At 52.1% G+C, this 22,009-nt stretch overlaps 2 protein-coding genes across 18 annotated transcripts; one reads left to right on the forward strand and one right to left on the reverse strand.

The window, feature by feature from the left end:
- Positions 1 to 1,423: 1,423 nt before the first annotated feature.
- On the reverse strand, positions 1,424 to 11,208 carry LOC123601785 (lysosomal membrane ascorbate-dependent ferrireductase CYB561A3). 16 transcript variants are annotated; one of them, XM_045485461.1, is made up of 9 exons: positions 11,098 to 11,208; positions 10,571 to 10,648; positions 9,045 to 9,136; positions 7,827 to 7,934; positions 6,538 to 6,736; positions 5,177 to 5,385; positions 4,430 to 4,584; positions 3,542 to 3,698; positions 1,424 to 2,898 (listed from the first exon to the last, which is right to left on the reverse strand). In XM_045485461.1, the coding sequence occupies exons 5-9, from the start codon at positions 6,719 to 6,721 to the stop codon at positions 2,875 to 2,877; spliced, it is 729 nt and encodes a 242-aa protein (XP_045341417.1). In that variant the 5' UTR covers positions 6,722 to 6,736; positions 7,827 to 7,934; positions 9,045 to 9,136; positions 10,571 to 10,648; positions 11,098 to 11,208; the 3' UTR covers positions 1,424 to 2,874. The 16 variants fall into 16 exon arrangements, with proteins under 16 accessions (XP_045341417.1, XP_045341413.1, XP_045341410.1 ...); XM_045485457.1 differs by having other exon boundaries at positions 10,454 to 10,648; XM_045485454.1 differs by lacking the exon at positions 11,098 to 11,208 and adding an exon at positions 10,799 to 10,976.
- On the forward strand, positions 11,115 to 17,344 carry TMEM138 (transmembrane protein 138). 2 transcript variants are annotated; one of them, XM_045485468.1, is made up of 5 exons: positions 11,115 to 11,414; positions 13,706 to 13,972; positions 15,079 to 15,250; positions 16,412 to 16,487; positions 16,760 to 17,344. In XM_045485468.1, the coding sequence occupies exons 2-5, from the start codon at positions 13,845 to 13,847 to the stop codon at positions 16,870 to 16,872; spliced, it is 489 nt and encodes a 162-aa protein (XP_045341424.1). In that variant the 5' UTR covers positions 11,115 to 11,414; positions 13,706 to 13,844; the 3' UTR covers positions 16,873 to 17,344. The 2 variants fall into 2 exon arrangements, with proteins under 2 accessions (XP_045341424.1, XP_045341425.1); XM_045485469.1 differs by having other exon boundaries at positions 11,412 to 11,512.
- Positions 17,345 to 22,009: the final 4,665 nt, after the last annotated feature.

Raw genomic sequence — 22,009 nt, forward strand, 5'->3', positions numbered from 1 at the left:
ACCAATACGCCAGGCACTAAGGCCTCAGCCTCTGGTTGAAATGATCATGACCCGGGGTGCCTGGGTGGCTCAGTGGGTTAAGCATCCCAACTTTGGCTCAGGTCATGATCTCAGAGTTCGTGAGTTCGAGCCCTGCGTTGGGCTCTGTGCTCACAGCTCTGAGCCTGGAGCCTACTTCAGAGTGTCTCCTCTCTCTGCCCCTCCCATGCTCACATTCTGTCTCTTTCTCTCAAAAATAAATAAACATTAAAAAAAAAAAAAAAAAAAAAGAGATGATCACGACCCATACCCTACTACCTGACACCCAAAGGTAGGGTCTACGCAGCTGGGCTGGCTCCACTGGGATCCCATTCCCGTTCTCCCTCCAGTACACACACCACACCTCCTAGGTGTGCTTTTCTCAGCACTACGATAACCTTCAGGAATCCAGTGGGCAAACAGGACACCAGAAGAAATCACCGTATTTTATATATAATTTTTTTTGAAATCACCATATTCTAAAGCTCAGTGGTAGGACAGAAGCTGCACCCAAGCCAAACCCCAGGTCCCTAGGGCAATCGCTGATAGCACCTGAGCAAGCAGGAGGGGCTGCTGCGTCCGGTGCGCGGTAGAGACGATACACACACCTGGCCCGTGCTCGGTGCAGGGGAGCAGTTAAAGGCACTGGTGTGGACTCAGACACAACTAAATCCCGATTTGGCTTCAAACTGGCTACATAAACTCAGGCCCACTATTTAGCCTCTTGGAATCTGTAAAATCAGAACAGTACCTGTCTCACAGGGACAAGGACAGGGACTGACATGAACTGAAGGCAAAGCCCCCAGCACAGCCCAGGTGCTCACTCGCTGAGTTCCTGTTATCACTAGTGTCTGCACCCAACTCCTGCCGGGTCATCTGATCCACCAGCAGGAGGTATCCACAGCTGGTCACAGAGGGAAGGGGGCCCTCCGTCACTTACTTTACCCAAAGTTGGCCGCAGGCTCCCTCAGTCCCTGGGCTTCTCTATTTAGGGCCCCCTGTCCATCATGAGTCTGCACCTCGGGTCCCTCGTCACTAGGTATGGTTTTCAGTGCACAGGTGCGCACACCCAGCAGCTGGGAAGGAGACTGGCATAAACACCTGGCCTGTGGATCCCAACTCTACCACTTCCTGGCTGAGTGATCTCAGCTACCAGTGACCAAGTCACTACCCAGTTTCTGAGTTCCAGTTGTAAAAACTGGAAACATTTCCTTCCTTGTGAGATAACCAAGTACTCAGAAGCTTTTCGTTATTAAGGACATCCAGACATACCATGAGTCACATACCATTCCAGGAGGGCAGCCTGGAGCTCTCTGGCGCCTTTTGGTGTTTCTCCCCAGTCTGAAGGTCCCAACTGTCCCGAGGCTTTCACAAGTTTCCCAGAGCTCAATTAACCACAATGTGATCACAGTAGAGAAGGCTTTGATTCTTTAAAACACGATTAAAGCGTGAACAAGTTACAGCTCCACCCATACGGAAAGAGGGGGTGCGGGGCACGTGACTGAGGTGGCTGGAAGTCATCCCAGTGGCTTCAAAGGCTCCATCCCCTCAGGAAGTCCAGTCACAGTCCTGCCGACATCGGGCCACATGGGGTTGGGGTGGACGGTCCGCCTCCTCACCACCTGCCAGGGGTAAGTGCACTGGTGCTGGTGGTCACTGAGCACGGCAGTATGGAGCTGGGTCCCAGCAGGGCTCATTTGGAGAAGGCGGGAAAAGCCACGGCCCCATCACTTCAGAGAGGAGCAGATTCCCCTGTCCCATCCCCCGCTACTCCCCCCCCCCCCTCCCCTGCAGCTCGCCCTCAGGCATAACATGAGACTGGGTTTGGCCAAGCAAGTAGCCACTGAGGGGGCAAATGAGGCACTCCAGTACTCGGCAGGGAGCACCTTGGAAAGCCGCCCACAGGGCACAATGCACCGCAACTTTGGCTTGTTGCATGGGGAGCTAGAGAGTGAAAATCAGCTGGGCAGGGGCTCTGCCAAGAGAGCGAGGCTGACCCTGCCCGAGGCCAGGTGGGGAGGCCCTGATCCGGGCAGGGGCAGGAACGGAAGTCCGAGGCGTCCCTGGGGCTCATCCCTTGTGGGGCAGCCGGGGACACGTGGTTCTTGGGAGAGCAGGTCATCAGGGTTCCTCGGGCTGCCCGACATTGACGGGCACGTAAGTCACAGGGAAAGGCCAGGATCTAGGCCAGGGCTGTGGCAGCAGCGAGAGGTAGAGGCACGTGGTCACAGTGCAGGTGGACGAGGAATGCAGCGACACGAAACAACAGCAAAGAGCAGTCAGCTCCTCAGCTTCTCTGCGGAAGCCCCTCTGCTGCCCTTCTCCTCCTTCCATCACCTTCCATCACCTTCCACCTTCTCCATTCCAGCCTCACGTCTGGGCGGGCTGGATGGAGGGCGCGGCAGATGCTGGCCGCCCGACGGTCAGGGCGGCCCAAATATAACGCACGCCTTCCGGGGAAAGCTGCCGGACACCGTTACCTCCCTCACTTTCCACGTACAGGTTACACCTGCGCCCTGGCTTATCTGAGCTGGAGAGAGTCTCGACCAGATCCTTAGGGGCCGAGAGGGGAAATCAGCTTGACTTCATACAGGGAGCAGGGAGCACACAGCGTGAGCAGCTGGGGCGGCGTGTGTGGAGAACCCGAGAAGTCGATGCCAGGAAGGGGTACAGAAGCCACCAAGCAGAGCGGGTGGGCAGGAGATTGGTGGGGAGAGCAGGCCCCACGCGGAGGCCAGAAGAGGTTCGGGCCCAGAGCGCAAAGCTGGTCTGTTGCCGAAACCAGAGAGGAGGCCCCGGCAGAGAAGAGCTTCTGGGGGGAAACACCTCCACCTGCTCATGGGTGCCCTTCCCGCTTCACTCCCCGTCACGCAACAGGGGCTGGAAAGACAGGCAGAGGCACAGGCGTTAACGGCAGGACACCACAACAGCCCCTGACTGGCAGGAGTCACACCTGGCCTGAGCTGTTCAGACAGACCCCTGACCCGCAGGGCGGTCCCCGCCCAAGCCACCACATCTCTCGGGGAAGCCCCAAAGTCCCTCAGTCCGATGCACCCCCCGTCTCACCACATCCCTCAGGGGGAAACCTACCCACACACGGAACCCACACCGAACCCATCAGCCAGCACCTGCTGGATAAGCTCCGCCCCCAAGACCAGCCCCAAAGCTGGGAGAATGGGAATTCCGACACCCTCTCGTCATGCTCAAGCCCTTCCTTGGAGGACAGAAGGCCACACTTTCCCCTCATGAAGCCACAGGAATTTGGAGAAGGGCGTAACCATCTGTCCTCTCCCAAGGGACAGGCCCCGGGAGCCTCTGAGCAGCTCCATTTGCCACCATGGCTGGGATGAGCCGCTTTGACACAGTGCCCCCCCATCAGCCAACCTAACCCCACCATCAGTCGACCCGGTTTCCCACCATGTTACTGAGCGGGCTTCCCGGCAAGGCCCGAACCCTTCCTGGGTGACCCTTCTCTAGGCCTGGCCCTACCCCAACCTGGAATGAAAGACCCAAGACCCCGTACCTGTCCTTCGCTCAGGATCCCTGGCTCTGGGCGTTTCCAAGACGAAACCAGGAGGATATAGAGCACCAGTAGCCCAAAGACCACGACCAGCATCCCAGTGCTGTTGGCAAAGACAGCTTCACTGGGCAGACTGGAGTATGGCTGGGTGTTGTTGTTCCTAAAGACGACAAAACACCGTGGGCCCTCGAGAGATTTTTGCCACCTGTTTTTGCCCAGTGATAGACCCAACACCCTTAACAGATGGTGAGAAAAGCTTCCAAGGACCATCTGTGACCTGGAATGTTAACATAGTTTCTGGTCCCTGCCACCACCACAAGTATCTGCAGGATGCTTTTCACCTATGAGGAAACTAAAGCTCAAAAATATGAGCTTGCCCACAGTCGTACAACTAGTAAATGGCATAGCCCAGACTTAAACCCAAGTCTGACTTCATATCTTCCTTGCTTTTCACTACCCACCCCCCATGCCTTAAAATAATGGGGGATGGTAGTGGTTAGGCATGAGGTGGTCATCTTAACCCCCAGCTCTGCCACTTTCGGGCCGTGTGCCCTTAGGGAAGTTACTTAACTTCTCTGTGCCTCAGCTCCCTTATTTGTAAGCAGCAATGACAACAGTATCCATGTTGTAAAACGATCAGAGGATTAAATTTAAGGCGCTTAGAATAGCTTCTGACACACAGTAGGTACTAAGTCAATCTGATGGTAGATAAATTTTTTGCTGACCAATTTACCAATCCCAACCTAAAGATTCCATGACCTTCCAGATCAAGAACAAGCCCATCTCCAAAGGCTCCCCACCCCTGGATAGGCCCTGTGATCACAGGGTGCATCTTTGGAAGACGCTATGCCTTCCCCTCGACATTAGAGCTGGGGGCCCCATCCCACTCACAAACTGAAGAAGAGCTTCTCATTAATGCCGGAAATGACAGATGCAATGGACAGAAAGAGGATGATAGCTCCAAAGAAGACGTGGATGGGTTTAAGGAGGCTGCGCAGCCACACGGACACCCACGGCAGCAGGAAGACGACAAAGCCCAGGAACCACTGTGAACACAGGGAGGTGCCTGACTGCACCGTGCTGTTCCCGAAGGTGTAGCAGGCCATCCCGCCCACTGGGCCCCCGACCCCGCAGTGGCCTCTCGCCCTTCTTTCCCAGCTCAAACCTCCCACCAGCTCCCGCACTATGGTCGATTTCTTAGCCGAACCAGAATGTTCCACGAAATGCTCAGCTACAAGCCCAGTCTCCCAAAAGCCCAGCCACCCTTGTAATGTCTCTGCTGCCTTCCAGTCCCGGCCCATAAAACTCGCCTGTGCAGGGCTGACGTCAGTGTGCAGAAACCACTTCCAGAATTGCTTCTGGTTCACAGAAAGGTGGGACGGGGAAGGTGGAAAAGATCACAGACCGCATCAGCGTGGTATGTGCTATGATAAAGCTAGGACAACGGAGGGGCAGGGGGACGGGCGTGGGAACTACCAGTCTCCTGCGGCCACTTAAGCTGCCGATTCTATGGGATGCGCCCTGCAGGGCCATCTCTGGGCAATAACCGGAGGGAGTATTTGGTGCGGATGCCAGCGAAGTCCCAACCGGAGCCCACGGCCGCCGTCTGGGAGCGGGAACCCGAAGGAGAGGACCCACCTGGCAGGCAAAAAGGAAGACGGTGACGATGCCCAGCCAGCTGTGCAGGGAGTAGAGGCTGACGGTGTTTTCGTGGTCGTGAAACTGAAAGACGACGACCAGCCCCAGCACGGTCAGGATGAAGGCCACCAGGTGCAGGACTGCGTGGCCAATCTTCCATGGCAGCTTGGGCCCCGCCCACGACTGCGGCAGGCGGTACACCAGCGAGGCTGCGGGAGAGAACGTCCCAGGGCCCGGCCTCTTCCCCTCGGCTCCCCCGGCACGTTAGGGGGAATTAACCTGACGCGGTCCCACACCGCCTCCCAACCAGAGAGGAAGGAAATGCCAGCACGTGGCCACCCACTCCCCGGCATCTCCTCTCCTCACATCGTTTCAGCCGTGAAGGGCGCAGAGGGAGACAAAACAGTGACAAAAAGGGAGAAGCGGGTTTCTTGGACCCACCAGTCTGTCATTACATAATGATGTGTACATATGTCATTACATAACAAATGCACTCAAGGACAGTTCTGCGGGTGAGAAAGCAATGTCGCTTCCGTTATTTCTTCCGCCTTCTTACAAGCGCAGTTAGCTGTCACAAACCCGGGCTCTTAATCGGGTTACACAGGCCGAGGTCCACAGCCCGGCTCTGCCTCTCAGCTCTGTGGCCTCTTGTTTCTAAATCTGTTTCCTCATCTGTAAAATGGGGAGAGCGGCAGAGCCCATCTCGCAGGCTTCTCGTAGGAACAAAATGGGCTGAGGTATCTGAAGTGCACAGGATAAGCAGCTACGACCAATGTCATCACCGTTCCCATTTTACAGGTGGGGAAAGTGAGGCTCACTTGGGCCCAAGGCCCAGCTCTGGATGCACGGGGCAAACACGGGCCTGGCACGGGTAAGCAGCTTCCTCATGGAAGGACCCGTGTCATGAGACGCTTCAATCTCCTGCTCCCTAAAGCAGAAGTTGGCAAACTACAGCCCATGGGCCAAGTCCAGCCTGCCATGCATTTTTGTGAGCAGTTTTACTGGAACACAGTCACGGATGTGTTTTCATGTCATCTATGGCTGCTCACGATACAAGAATAAGGATGGGTAGTTGCAACACAGATCGTAGAGCCTGCAAAGCCTGGAACGTTTACTATCTGGCCCTTTACAGAAAAAGCGTGCCAACCCCCGCCCCAGAGTATCCGTGAAGCTCTGCTTCTCAGATGGCCCCCCTCCTCACTACCACCTTCCTGTAAATGACAGCCGGGGCCACAGACAGCCCGACCTCCCCCACTCTCGTAGCCGCAAACCCAGCAGTGACAAAGGCCAGCTGTGGAGAGGGAGAGCTCTGCCCCGGCCGGGTCTGGGTCATAGCACGTCTCCCAGGGCCTCGTACTCACCAGCACTGTAGACCACCACTGAGCCAGCGACCATGAACACGGGGTGATAGTTGAACATGAGGCTGGTGCCATCCCAGGCAAAGCCACCATGCCACAGCTGCATCCAGTAGACGGTGAGGATGACGCACATCAGGCCCAGCAGCGACAGTGCATAGAAGGACAAGTAGAACCACCCGACAGCCATTCTGACCAGGCGCCCCTGGAAGCAGCAGAGGTCACACGTCCCCGCCGGCTCTGCTGGCTGGAGCGCACCCCACACGCCAGCTAAAGGAGGGAACACTGAGCTCGCTCTTGCCCAAGGGGTGGGGGCTTTTCACTTCAGATCTCCTGCCACCAGCCCGGGCACTGCCCCGTGAGGCCTGATCTCTGGTTATGGACAGTGAGGCTGGCCCCACCCCAGCACCCAACGGTACACAGTACGGCCAGCTTGGGCCTGCGGCCGGCTCTGGAGAGGGCCCTCCTCTGCCGGGGCCGGACGTCAAGGCTCTGGGCCCAAAGCCCTGCAATTAGTCTCCCTTCACAGGGCCAAAAGGTAAAGAATCCACCCCACCCTTTCCCCACGGAAAATTAGGGATAGGAATCAAAATCCAGGCTAGAGTCATAGAAACGCCTCAGCCCTCAGTTCTAACAGAAGGAGGCAAACCCATAATCTGCAAGGAGCAAACACACCATCATTAGGAAGAAGGAAGAGAGGAAGTCCTATGATCTCCCACTTCTACAAAAAAGTTCTTCCCCAGACGGTGAACTCCGTGCGGCTAAACCTCCCACTGAGGAAGTAAGATCAGGCTGTTGCTCTAGAACCCCCCACACTCCACACTTGCAATTGGACAACAGCCCTCAGGTGTCCCCAGGCCTGACACTTCTGCTTTCTCTTCCTCCGCGGAAAGTTCAGAGGAGAAAGGAGGAAGCAAGAACTCATGGTCTAGAAAGCAAGAGTTTATTTTTAGCTTTCCCTGTGTACCTGATAAACTCAGAAACCAACTCCGGTTTCAGACAAATGCCTCGGGCCCTAAGCAGTTGCACTTTAACACCAGGCAGGTGGGCGTGAGGTTTGGCGGGCAAACACACAAAGCCACAGGGCCGTCTCGGCTTTTCCGCTAACTACACCTGTAGGCAGCACGGGCCCAGCTCTCAAGGCGGTCACCCTGTCCCGCGGACTCACACCGAGAAGGGGACACTGCGGCAGGCTGCAGTTCAGATCCCTTAATCTGAGGCCGCTAACAGAGAGGAAAGGAAGTTCCTGAAACCAGCCAGAACTCCCAAGGAGGTAACACACTGGATTCCCTCACCTTTAGAGTTAGTGGTAGGCTGACAGAGTGCGGGCCTAGGCTCCGATCCTTATGAAATGAGGCATCTGGAGGAAATCACTTAGCATGTGTAGGACTCAGTCTTCTCATCTGAAAAAAGGCATGGTAACAGGAATAGAACTTACTGAGTAGAACCCGTGAACACAGGATCCCATTTGCTCCTCTTGACAACCCTGTGAGAGGTCCTCAACCCCACTTTACAGAGGAGGAAACCAAGGGTCAGAAAGATTTGGGGCACCTGAGCGGTTCGGTCGGTTAGGCATCTGACTCGATTTCGGCTCAGGTCATGATCTCACGGTTTCGTGAGTTCAGGCCCCATGTGGGGCCCTGTGCCGACAGTGTGGAGCCTGCTTGGGATTCACCCAGTCTCTCTGCCCCTCCCCTGCTCGTGCTGTCTTAGTCTCTCTCAAAATAAATAAATAAAACTTAAAAAAAAAAAAAGAAAGATTAAATACCAGCATTAGGACCCAGTAAAGGGGTAGGAAGTTTCAAATCCTTGTCCGTTTGGCTTCAAGTCCCCTGTTTTTTTACCTTGACCATAGGTGGTCAGAAGGTCAAGTGAGGGGCGCCTGGGTGGCTCAGTTGGTTAAGCGTCCAACTTCGGCTCAGGTCATGATCTCACAGTTTGTGAGTTCGAGCCCTGCGTCAGGCTCTGTGCTGAGAGCACGGAGCCTGGAGCCTGTTTCGGATTCTGGGTCTCCCTCTCTCTCTGCCCCTCCCCTGCTTGTGCCTTCTCTCTCAAAAATAAACAAACATTAAAAAAAAAAGTTTTTTTTTAAAAAAAAAGGTCAAGTGAGAAAATGTCCGTTAAGGACGCTGTGAGAGCTAAATATTCTGCTTTTCTCGATGTTGTCACAGCAGTTCATCCTAGCTACCAACTAAAGCCTGAAGCTCGTGGTCCCCGTGGCTGCCCAGGCCTCTCAGTGGCCCCAACAGCATGTCACGCCAGTTCTCTCCATGACAGGTGTCCACCTAATCAGAAAAAGACACTGAGCTCTCACAACGTGATCCAAGTTAGCAGTCACCACAGAGAAAGTTAGATCCGAGGGCTGGGGGAAAACCAAGCTTCCATAAGGCTAGAAGGAGAAAATAATGTCTTCCTAGAAGCTTCCTGACTCAACTCCTGAGCTCAGAGATTTGCTGCCCAGCCTCAGAGGCGTCCCCTTAGTCCCCGTAAGAGCAGAGGAAGTTTCGGGTCACCAGATGTTCAGTCACCCCCCAGTGAAGTCAGCATGAAGCACTTGGTCAGCAGGCTCCATCCATCAGACAGTATCTCTCATGACTTTCTTTTCCTTTGGAGGAGAAAAAAACAAAAGTAAACATAATCCAAAAGAGACTGTCTCCACCCTCCTGGATTACTGCCCTGGGACAGACTTAGAATATTCAACGGGGACACTTTCCTGAACGAGGGCCGCAATATTACACTGCTCACACTACACAGAAGAGCCCTTCCTCTGCCCGAGTGTGCAAAAACAGAGAAAAAAAGAATACAGTGAAAACTGCAACCCAAACGCTGAGAACAGTCTTTCATTTATTCCAAGAAAGTAGGTTTGTGCTATGATTTCAGGGTGTGCTCACCATTGTTTGGTCTCTGATTCTGCCCATTCCAAAGCAGAAATCCCCATATGCTTCTACAAAGGCCCAGAACGGTAAATACCTTAGGCTTTGTAGGCCGGACAGTCTCTGTCACAACTATGCCATCGACTCTTCTGATGTAGTGCAAAAGCAGGCACAGACACCTTCACAAATCAACACGGCTACGTTCCCCCAAAAACTTTATTTGCGGGCAAATTTCAGGTTCATGTTGTCTTTACGTATCACAAATATTATCCTTTTCGTTTCTGTTAGTTATCTAAAAATGGAAAAACCTTGGAGCGCCGGAGTGGCTCAGTTGGTTAAGCGTCCTGACTCTTGATTTCAGCTCAGGTCATGATCTCACGGTTGCGTGAGCTCGGGCTCCACGTCCAGCTCTGCGCTGACAGCACAGAGTCTGCTTGGGACTCTCTCTCTCTCTCAAAATAAATAAACATTTTTTTTTAATAAAAAAAAAAAAATGCAGGTGTGCCAGATTTGGCCTGGAAGTTACAAGTTTTGTCAACTGTGATCTAAGAAACATACTCCCCAACCTAATACTTTCCTCGGTCCCTTGACAAAAAGGATTCTCCCTGGCTGCATCAGGCCCTGGGGTAGGAAATGGGTAAGTTTCCATTCAGCTCTTAATCTTAGGAAAAGGCTCTATTCCAAGCTCTTATAATATAACTTTTATAATTTAGAACTACAAGCAGATGAAGGGATAGAAAGTCAATTTGTTGTTCCTGCTTCCAGATGAATGGTGGGGGATTTAGGAATCCTGAGAATCAGACTTCGGGTTCAAGTCCTAAACGCTTCTCTGACAGATCAAAATCACCGGGACCCAAAGAAAGAAAGCGACTTGGCCACGGTGAGTGGCAGAGCTGGTACAGGAACCCAGGTTCACTTCCCCTCAGCTCCAAGAACGCCTCACTTCCAAACGTAGGTTCTGTAAAATCAGGGCTCAGGAGTGAGGACCCCTGACTCCAGCCAGGAGGTAGGTAAGCAAGGTGCTCCTTAGCACCACAGTGATTACAGACCCGCCCTTCCGGACTGCTCCCGTTTGGCTCCGGTGTCGGGAGAACCGCTCCAGGAATCCGGAGCCCGATCCCTGACTCTTCTGCGGGGACGGAGGGCGGCTGTCGGTCCTAGCTAACCTTCGGTGAAAACTACGGCGAGGAGCTCCGCCTGCTGACTCCGACTTCCGAAGAGCTTTCGTGCCTTTGCAACCACACCTGTAGAAGGAAGGGCACGGACAGCGGTGTCCATTTCCTACAAAAGAAAACTGAGCCCGAGCCAGGGGTAGCGACAGCACGAGGGGAAATAGCAGCGGAGCCAGCACTCGAACCCAGGTCCGTGAACTCCCCACCCGAGCTCTTTCTCACCCCCGAACCACAGAGGGTCGCAGGGGTCTCTCGGACCCGCCTCTCGCCACCCGGCGCCGCGGCTACTAGGACTCCAGGAAATTGGAATAGGGACTTTCGGAGGCAGACCCACACGCCGGGCACCGCCACCCAGTGCCAAAAGAACCGGGCCGCCGCCCTCTCTTATAGGCTCATAGCACTTCCGGCCGCGCGCGCGGCCGCCTGGGAAATGAAGTCTGGAGTTGTGGACTCCAACATCAGTCCTTCCGCCGGTGTTTCTTCCCTAGGGAGTACCGCCCCGGCTCCGCCCTGCCTCTCACCCCGTCCCCCATCTCGCGTTCGGGCGGACGCGAAGCCTCTCGCCTGGGGCTGGGTCTCAGCAAGGCCGCGAGACAGCGACTGGGAGGGACAGGAGCTGGACGCGGCGACGCCGGGAAGGCACCAGAGGACCGAGCCCAGGGAAGCGGGGGCCCAAACATGGCGGCCGGGCTGGCCACAGAGCGCGGAGGGAAAGCCAAGGACCCGCGGACAGCCCGGCACGGACGGCGCCCGCGTCCGCCATCTACTTCCGGGATTTAAAACCTCTTCCCGGAAGCCAGGCCGGCGTCCCCATGACAACCGACGTTGGGTCTCTGAGGTGAGCGTGCTTGAGGAGTGGGGAAAAGGGACCAGGATCGGAGTTTTCGTTGTCGCTGTTTGGGTTTGGGTGTTTCGCCAAGACAGCCCCGTGTTGAGGTGAATTGGGAAGGGTGAGGAAAACTGCCCTGGAACAGAGGGAACGCGGCGCCGAGCGGTGGGACGGACCGAAGACGGCTTCGTTCTGTCGCGCATCACTGCTGCCCTAAAGCGGAGGTCATCCTTCCCGTAGATTTGGCGGTGGGCGCTTCTGGGTCACGGTTCCTCACGACAGCTCTCCGTGGTGGCCCGTGAAGTCCTAGCTTAGAGCGCGGGCTTTGGTGTCACCCCCTGTTGTGAACCCTGGCTCTGCTCACTAGCTACCTGGAGGAATGACTTGAACCCTGACCCTGTATTCTTGTCTTTAGAACGGGGGATCATTCTTAACTACCTTGCAGAGCAGTTGCGAGGATTAAAGGAAGTTATACCTGGTTGAGGTTAACGTGGTGCTGGTAGGGGGTGATAGCTATCAGTATTACTTGACGAATGAGTGAAATTGCCATCATGCAGCCACTCAAGGGCGGGGGAGGGGGGGACTTCTTCACCAGGTGAGGTGGATGCGGTTCGCTAACCTCTCAGAGCCACTGTATAATATGGGGATTATATTCGTAATAACTGTCTCCTTCTCAAGATGGGTGTAGGAGTAAATAATGTAATGAATATAAAGAGTTTGTAAATTGTAAAACACTTTATAGATGTTAATTAAAACTTTTTAAATATATATTTATTTTTGAGAGCGAGAAAGAGAGACAGGGAGACAGAGAATCCGAAGCAGACTCCAGGCTCCCAAGATGTCAGCACAGAGCCCCCACGGGGGTGGGGCTCGAACCCAGAACTGTGAGATCATGACTGGAGCTGAAGTCGGACACTCCACCCACTGAGCCATCCACGTGCCCCGATTTACAGATGTTAATTTAATTTCACTCTCTTACACTTCACAGCATTTTGAAATTTATTTGTAGATTTCACCCGGCTGGAGGGGTCACAGGGCACCTTGGGCCTTGGAATGTACCTTCCCCGGTGCCACTATGTGGCTGCCACCTTAAACATAAAAGTTTTGCAGGAGACCACGATTTCCTCTCAGCCTTTTCTGCCGGCACCTCTTCCCACTTCTCCTGTGCCAACGTCTTTCCCACCCAGTGACATATCAGCCTGTTACATAAGAGGCAGCTTTGGGCAGTAGTTAAGAGCACAGACTCTGGACCCAGGCTGCCTGATTCTGAATCCCAGCTCTGCCACTGCTACTGGCAATGTGATCTTGGACAAATAATTTTTCCTCTCTGAGCCTCAAGTGTCCTGTCTGTAAAGTGGGTAGCGTAATGATAGTGTGTCTTCTACTTAATGGGGTTATTATGAAATTTAAATACTGTTAGTGCTGAGGATAGTCCCTGGCAGGGATGCCTGGCTGGCCCAGTTGGTCGAGCAGGTGACTGTTGATATTGGGGTCGTGAGTTTGAGCCCCACCCCCCTACCCCCCCCACAAAAAAGTCCCTGGCAGGGGCGCCTGGGTGGCTCAATCGGTTAGGCGTCCGACTTCGGCTCAGGTCATGATCTCACGGTCTGTGAGTTCAAGCCCTGCATCGGGCTCTGTGCTGACAGCTCGGAGCCTGGAGCCTGTTTCGGATTCTGTGTCTCCCTCTCTCTCTGACCGCCCCCCCCCTCTCTCTGACCGCCCCCCCCCCCCGTTCATGCTCTGTCTCTCTCTGTCTCAAAAATAAATAAATGTTAAAAAAAAAATTTTTTTTAAAAAGTCCCTGGCATGTTGTGATTAATATAAAGGTTTGCCGCTCCTATTAGTATTAGAATTAATATTACTACATGGCAAGACAGTCACTCTTTGTAGTACTCCTGGATTCCTTTGAACTCAAACGTAGTTAGAAAGAGTTCTGCGTTGGGGCGCCTGGCTGGCTCAGTCGGAGGAGCATGTGACTCTTGGTTTCAGAGCTGTGAATTCAAGCCCCATGTTGGGTGTAGAGATTACTTACAGCAATCGAGTAAATTAAAATGAAGAAAGGAAAGGAAGGAAGGACAAAATGAGCTCTGCACTTGGAAGCTTCCAGAAATGGAGAAAGTTGGAGGGTGAGGGTCCCTAGAAGGAGTGACTAGTGGATTTTTTGGTGGCGGTAGTGGTTTTGGTCATCGGTGTGTCCCAAGCACATAGAATGCTGCCTGGGACGTAGTAGGTCCTCAGTGAATATTGTATTAATGACTTTCTAACGACCTTTTTGTTTTGTTTTGTTTTGTCCTCAACAGGCCCTTGTCTTAGAGCAAGGGGAACAGCTCTGGTTCTGAGGAACGAGTGCTTCTCCCTCAGTGCTGGGGAGAAAGCCAGGAGCAGTTTTCTGGGTAACTGTGGAATGTGCCCCGCTGGGCCCACCAAAGCAGCAGCAGGATGCTCCAGACCAGTAACTACAGCCTGGTGCTCTCCCTGCAGTTCCTGCTGCTGTCCTATGACCTCTTCGTCAATTCCTTCTCGGAGCTACTCCGAATGGCTCCTGTCGTCCAGTTGGTGCTCTTCATGTGAGTTCAGGGGGTGGGACTGGACAGCTGAACCCAAGCAGTTAGAAGGCCCCGACGATTATGATGTAGCGTTTTAAAGTAGCTGATGGAAAAACCTCAGGGAAAATCAAATTTCACCCATGTTGGGTACTCCACGGTACGGAGACATGTCAGAGGTCCTGCATTTCTATACTTCTAGCAGGGGCCCAGGATACAGGGAGCAGTCAGAGGGTCAGACTGCTCACCGTGTCATTTTTTTCCTCTGTGAATAGAAATCTTGGCTTACACTGCCGTGAAAGGGGGTTGCAAAATGGCAGGTTAAAAGGGTGCTCGTATCAGTTCTGTATATGGTATGGAAGCGGTTGGCATTTTTCCTGCACAAAGATTCAGAGACTCCACGAGGCAAGTTCTCGACAGAAGACTAGTTTTCGGCACCGTCTTCCTTCCTTCGGCACTGTCGCATGAATACATGTGACGGGTATTCACGGGCCTGCCGGACCATGTTCGAGTTGCAGTGGCAAACCTGATAATTTCCTGCTCTCACATGGCTTCCATTCTAGAAGCCCCCATTGACCCCTCCCATTGAGAGGGACAATGAACCCATTTTTTTCAAGATAATTTTATAGGGTAATAAATGTTTACAATGGATGTGAAGTAGGTGGGGGTGGGGAGGGGAGGGCTACCCTAGGCGTAGGGTTAAAGAAGAGTCTTTCTGAAGAGGGGACCCTTGAACTGAGACCTGAATGGCACTAAGGCACCGTCTGTGCAAAGATGGGGGGAAAGGTGTTGCCGTCTTGCTAGATGAAAATGTCTGACAGGACCAGGTTATGCGACAGGCGGGGCCGGCTTTGGACAGAGAGAAGAAACCGTCTTCTCACCAGTGTCTAGAAGTTAAGAGTGTCAGAGCAGAAAAGCCTTGTCTGTGGACTGCGGCTCAAGTGATGGGGCCAGCCCGTAGTTTTAGTCTCGTGTCATTTGGGACCCAAAGCCCATGCTATCTCTGGGGAGTTTCCGGAGGTCTAGATCACAGGGAAGGCCAGACTTCATAGTGTCCCTTAGGGCCCAGGGCCAGCTCTTGGGTCGTCCCACAGACCTCCATTTGGCTGTGCTTTGTTTTATGTTTGCAGCATCCAGGATATCGCAATCCTTTTCAACATCATCATCATTTTCCTCATGTTCTTCAACACCTTCGTCTTCCAGGCTGGCTTGGTCAACCTCCTATTCCATAAGTTCAAAGGGACCATCATCCTCACAGCTGTGTACTTCGCCCTCAGCATCTCCTTTCATGTCTGGGTCATGGTAAGAGCGGAGCTCTGAATTCCTGAACCCCTAAGGGACTAGGAGTAGCTTTTTCTCGAGGAAGCCACGAGGAAGCCAGCATCATTCTCCTACATCTCGAAGAATCCTTGATAGGAAACCGGTGAAATGAGTGTGGTCCCGCCTGGGGTTGGGCATGTGAGAGCTCCATGAGGCACCTCTGCCCAACCTTTTGTGTTAAAGAACTGCCTTATCCAAGAGTCAGGGGCCCTTTCTGGAATATTCAGCTCACCTTTGCCCCAAACAGTCCAGCCAGAGCTAAAACAGGAAGTCGAATCCGTTTTATCATTAGCTATTTGGGCAGGTGGGTGTTGAGACAGGGAATTCTTAGGCATCCGTGTCCCATGGGAAATGGCCAGGCCAAGAGTGCCCCTTGCCCTTTAGTGCTTCGCGCCCTCTGCTCTGTCCCCGTCACTTATACTGGAAGAACCCTTCTCCAGTGTGCCTCAGAGCCAATGCCAGGTTTCGTGGTTCCAGATTTCTCCTGCTTCACGAATGGTTCTGTCTGTTTGGGTATGGCCTGTGTTTCTCGCGTACTCATTTGGATGGAACACAGTAAAACCTCAGGGTTCTCTAGTCGTTCCTATACTAACGCCACCTTAGACTGAGCCGTCTGTTAAGTTGCCCTTGTTATTCCACGGAGAGAAGTCGAGCGCACAGGAAAGAAAGAGCAGTGCCAACGTCTCTAGGTGCTTCCTGAAGAAGATTGTCTCTGCTCTCCCTCCTGGGGCCAAAATAGGTCCTGGCTTTGTACTCTAAAGCTGCTAATCTGATTAAACCTTGAGGGCACTAAGCCTTTATCTGACAGGAACCGAGCCTGAGATCTTCAAGGCAAGACAGTGACCACACCGAACTCCTTCCTGAGATCATGTATAGCACTTCTCCTTGGAAAAGGCTGTGGAATGGAAGGAAATAAATAGCTTAGTTCAAACTGTCTCCTTCAGGGTTAAAAGGATATTTCCTTTGCAGCAGAAAAGGGAGTTTGAAGCTCCTTTGAGAAACACTACTCGGGGTTGTGGGAGGAAAGGAGGGGGAGATTAGCCTGACTTAAAACCACGTGGCATGTCTGCAGCTAACCAAGGTGGAGATGCTAGGGCCTCATCTGGTGGCTAAGCTTTCCCTGTCTCCTCATGTCTCCTGCAGAACTTACGCTGGAAAAACTCCAGCCGCTTTGTCTGGACAGACGGACTTCAAACGCTGTTTGTATTCCAGAGATTAGGTAAGGACCACAGCAACCTCAGGCCTCACTTCGGTGCCACCATTGGTTCGGGCTACTAAGGCCCTTGATCCTGCCTTCCCCGTCCATCACGGCCAGCATGGGATGAGTGGATCAGCCGTGGCAAGAACAGGAGAGATTATGGCCCACTGCCCTTGCTGGGAGTCACTGGGAGATCCTGAGGCAGGGCGCCCCTCCGCCTTGGTAGGTTTGGTTCTTAGCCTGAAACGAATACTCAGGAGTGTCCCTGAAGCTTCTTCTCTACTTATCCACAGCGGCAGTGTTATACTGTTACTTCTACAAACGGACAGCCGTGAGACTGGGCGATCCTCGCTTCTACCAGGACTCGTTATGGCTGCGCAGGGAGTTCACACAAGTCCGGAGGTGACCGCTTCTCGTCATACTGATGGAGGCCTTTCCTTCCTGACAGATGCTACGCTTGTGGCCCTGTGCACAGGAAGCAGCTTGACTTTCCTAGGACAGGCTCAGGCCACTTGTGTTCTGCAGTTAAGAAGGAAGATCTTCCCTCTTGCAAGTTAAAGTGTTTCCCAATACAGATTTCAGTACACAACCCTCCCCGGCCTCCTACCTCAGGTCCCTTTTCCTTTTCTGCCCTCTACTCCTCTTCCTCACGGAAGGCGGTGAGGCTTTATCCTTGGCGAGCTCTCACTTAGCCTGGTCCAGGAGGGGCTCCTGGCACCTACCTTCTTTGCACCAAACACTAATTAATGACTGAAGGATGCAAAGAGTGTCATTTCTGAGCTCCTGACTGATGACACCGTAGACCTGTAGATTTTATACCCAAGGCGCTTTTTTTACGTTTTATAAATAGGAAATAAATTGAATTCTTTTTCCAGAAATGGTGGAGTCTGTCTGTCTAGCTACATCTCTTCGCAGATAAGAGGCGTGTCAAGTCCTAACCTAGCGTCTTCTTGAGCCACAGAACAAATACAGATATTTATTGAGTGCCATTATGAGTATAAGCTATTTTTATAGGAATTCGGGATGTAATCTGACGCCCCACCTCGACCCTTGGAGTTCCAAACTTTGGTGCTTTATCCAGAGTCTCCCTGCCATTAGGACCCTAAACTGCCCTCAGAAGAATAAAAACGTTCCTTAGCCTGCTTTGGCAAAAGAAAATTTTAAGGTGCATGTGCCCGTAGTATCCATTTTCTATTGTCAGAATAGTGTGTAACACTACCACGAAACTTCGCTGGCGTGTAACAACGAACAGTTACATGGCTCTGGAGTCTCGGGGTTCAGCTGGTCGGGCTGGTTCAGGTGATATCTGCCGGCCTTGCTCATGTGTCTGTGGTCAGCTGTGGGTCAGCCAGGCAGCTGTGATGATCTTGGGATTTGGGCTCTTGGCTAACCTGGGCCGGCCTCAGCTGGAATGACTGGGCTGTTCTGGTTCTCATGACTCATCCTTCAGAAGACTAGCCTGGGTCTCTTCACATGACAGTGGCCGAGGAGCAGAAGAAGGAGCCCCATTGTGTAATCTTCCTTCAGCCCTCTGCTTTTATCGTGTCCCTTAGACCCCGATTGGTCAAAGCAAGTCATATGACTGAGCCCGGGGTCCAAGTGGGAAAGCACTACAAAGCTTCCTGGGAAAAGGCACGGATACAGGGAGGGCCACTGATTCAGTCTACCCCACCGGAAAGTTGCTCTATGGAACTCATTGTTCAGAGGTACTTTAGCACGGAGGTTGGCAACCTTTTTCTGTGAGGCACCAGATAGTAATTATTTTAGATTTCAAGGGCCGCATATATGGTCTTTGTTGCAACCATAAGCACACCTTCCTTTACTTCACAGGTGCTGTGGTGTTTCGTATAAATACATGGTTGGTGGCAACCCCGTGTCGAGCCAGTCTGTTGGTGCCATTTTTTCCAACAGCATTGGCTCACTTCATGTCTCTGGGTCAATTTTGGTCGTTCTCAAAATATTCCAAGCTCTTGCGTTGTTAATGTATTTGCTGTGGTGCTGTGTGCTCAGTGATGTTGTTGTTACTATTGTCATCGTTGGGGGCACCGCGGACCGCGCCCATGGTAGACAGCAAATATAGGCCATAAGTGCGCGGCCTGTCGTGACCACTCCACCGACTGGCTGTCCCCATCTCTCTCCCTCTCCTCGGGCCTCCCTGTTCCCTGAGACACAGCATTATTGGAGTTAGGCCACCGAATAAGCCTAAATGGCTTCTGAGTGTTCGAGTGAAAGGAAGAGGTGCACATCTGTCACTGAAAATCCAAAGCCAGCGTGACTGAGCTCAGTGAGGAAGGTGGGCTTCAAAAGCCAAGATGGGCCGAAAGCGAGGCCTCTTCGGCCGAGCGGTGAGCCAAGTTGTGAATGCAAAGGAAAGTTCCTAAAGGAAATGAAGAGTGCCACTCTGGCGTTCATACGCACGAAGCAAAGCCACCTAGTTGCTGGTTCCCAGAGAGTCTGAGCGGTCTGGAGAGAAGACCAAACCAGCCTCAACAGTCCTATAAGCCGGCGCCTAACCTGGAGCAAGGCCTGAACGCTCCTTAATTCTGTGAGGGCTGAGAGAGGTGAGGAGGCTTCGGAAGGAAAGTCCGAAACTAGTGGAGGTGGGTTCAGGAGGCTTAAGGAAAGAAGGCATCTCCAGAACATCAGAGTGCGGGGGGAGCAGCTGCAGGTACACAGGCAGGACCCTCCCTCCAGCAAAACGGTTACAACTCACTGGAAGCTCGAGTGATGGTTCGCAGTTTTTAGCAATTATTTTTAAGATATATGCGTAGTTTTTTTAGACATGATGCTAGTTAACACTGGCTTGACCGCAGTGTAGTGTGAGCACAACTTAGATATACACCAGGAAACCAAAGCATTCACTGGACTCGCTCTATTGCGATGTTTTTCTTGTGGCGGTCTGGAACATCCTGAGGGCCGCCTGCGCGCAACCTCAGCGTCGTAGCGTGAGAGCAGCATGGTGATAGGTCAGCGAGTGCCTGTGGCTGTGTCCCCGTAAAACTATGGACACTGAAATCTGAATTTCATATCGTGTTCATGTATCACAAAGTATTTTTCTTTAGACTTTTTTTTAGCCACGTAAAAAATGTAAAGCTACTCTTAGCTCAAGGGCTGTGCAAAAACAGGCTAGATTTGCCCCGGGCCAAAGTATGTTGAGCCCTGGTTTAGAAGCCTAGAATCAAGTTCTGGGGAAAGAGAGACTATAGGTAATCTGCTGTGCTGTCGAGACTTTAACAGATATCAGGGGCGCCTGGGGGGCTCAGTCGGTTAAGTGTCCGACTCTTGATTTCAGCTCAGGTCATGATCTCACAGGTTCGTGGGTTTGAGCCCTGCGTTGGGCTCTGTGCTGACACCACAGTCTGCTTGGGATTCTCTTTCTCTCTCTCAAAAAAAAAAAAAAAAAAAAGATTTTAACAGTTATTGAAAAAGTACAATGTTGAAATAAACCGTGTAAGGGGTGTGTGTGTGTGTGTGTGTGTGTGTGTGTGCGCGCGCGCGCGCGCGCACTTAATATGTTCATGTGGTACAAAATTCAAGTTCTAAAAAGGTCTCTGCAATTAATCTTTCCATTGCTGTATCTCAGCCACTGAGTTCTTTCCTTCCCCGCCCCTCCCTGACAATCTACACTTACTTATATGCTTCTTATAAACACTGTAACATGTCAGAAACATTTTTACAAAAAAAAAATATACAAAAGACAAGAACAAAACAGTTGTCATCATCCTGTCCCAGCCATTTATTTCAAATCTTGGATGATATGTGTATATATTTTCAATGCAGGTGTGATTATGGGGAATATGCCATAAACCAGTTTACTCCCCACCTCCCCCTTCTCCCCTCCCCCCACCCCCCACCGCCCCAGCTCAGCAGTAGGAATGTGTTTTTTAACTGTGATGTTAAATTAACTCCCTGGGGACAGTCAGCTTTCAAAGTTCAGAGGAAAGAAAAGAATTTTACAAGTGCTTAGAGACTTAATAGCATGCAGTTTCTGCTGACTGACCAGTGCTCCAGCCAATAACTAGAAAAAACCCCAAAAAGATAAACTATAAAAAATCGCCTCTTAAAAGGGCTTCCGAGAATTACCGAAGGAAAGAGGATTGGGGGACCTAAAATTCTGCAGCAGGGAGATTCACAGAGAAGCGAGCTGACGGTTTGCGGCAGATTTTTCCCAGGGGGCATTTGCTGATTCTGGGTTTGAGCAAGAAGCTAGGAATCCAAGCATTTCCCAGATGCGGGTTGCATAGCCAGGAAACCAAGAGGCCAGCCGAGCTTAGTGGTCTTATCACACTGGAGGAGCAAAATCGAGGGCTAGAGGAGCCTTAAAAACAAAACATTATCTCCTCAAGATATTTACCTAATCTTCGGGCCAGAGGCTATCAAAAGCTAAGCCTCAAAGCTCTGAGAAGCAGAACAGAATTTTTGGCAGATTTATGGAGCTGATAATCAGAATCCAGGAGGGAACGGGTAAGCAGATAAAAAGCTCTGGAGGACCCCTTACCAGGAACACGATGAAACAGGTAGGCTGGTGCCTATCAAAACTGGAGTGCAGCCTCAAACCATGTAGTTCCTGAGTGAGTTATCTGCCTTGCAGAGAAAAGAGTAGAGGAAAAGACATCTAGAGACACTATTATTTAGTTATTTGAGAGAGCAAGCACCCATGTGCAAGTCGGGGAGGAGCAAAAAGAGGGGGAGAGAAAGAATGCCGCGCAGGCCCCTCACTGACAGTGCAGAGCCCGACGCAGGGCTTGAACTCACGAACCATGAGATCACGACCTGAGCTGAAATCAAGTGTTGGAGGCTCAACCGACTGAGCCCAAAGAGCTCCTTGAAGATACTGGAGATTGAAGGGAAAGGTTGATGGGCAGTCCACACTCAAAAGAGGAGAACTATGCGAGAAAATTCCCTATTTGTGCTGCTCGTAGCTTGGTAGTAGACAAAGTGCTGGCAGAAAATCCCAGTACCATAGCCCCGAGCCCGGGCAACCGGAGCCGCTGGCAAGAAAGATGAGAATCTCAGAAGGGGAGGAGCCAGAGAGGCGGGAATCCCCAGATTCTGTCTGTCCACATTTCTGCCCAGGCTCTGGACCACGCATGTGCAAGCCAGACTCAAGGCCGCTCGGCCAAAGACAGATGGAGACTGGGATTGGAGTCGTCACCCAGTAAGTGTGGCCTGCGGTGTGTATCCAGCCAGGCTGATTACCTGATGCAACCAAAGGAACATTGCTCTTTGCAGACACAAGTAACGGAAACCGGAGTGTCCACACTTCAGCATTCAGAACTGACACGGACACCGAGACGAACCAGATCCTGGAATTAACAGACAAGGGTATTAAAGCAGCAATGGAAATCCGTTCTCAGCAAAATGATAGGTGACCTCAGCACAGAAACCAATTATTTCTGAAAAACAGAAATCCCGGATTTCTGAAATAAAGACATTTGCAAATAAAAGACACTTGCAGATAAAGAGAATTAGTTGCCAAGAAATGCTGAAGGAGTTCTTTGGCTTGAGGGAAACGACAACAGATGGAAACTCAGATCCTCAGA

This window comes from Leopardus geoffroyi, chromosome D1 (assembly GCF_018350155.1).
Source record: "Leopardus geoffroyi isolate Oge1 chromosome D1, O.geoffroyi_Oge1_pat1.0, whole genome shotgun sequence".
NCBI classification, from domain to species: domain Eukaryota; kingdom Metazoa; phylum Chordata; class Mammalia; order Carnivora; family Felidae; genus Leopardus; species Leopardus geoffroyi.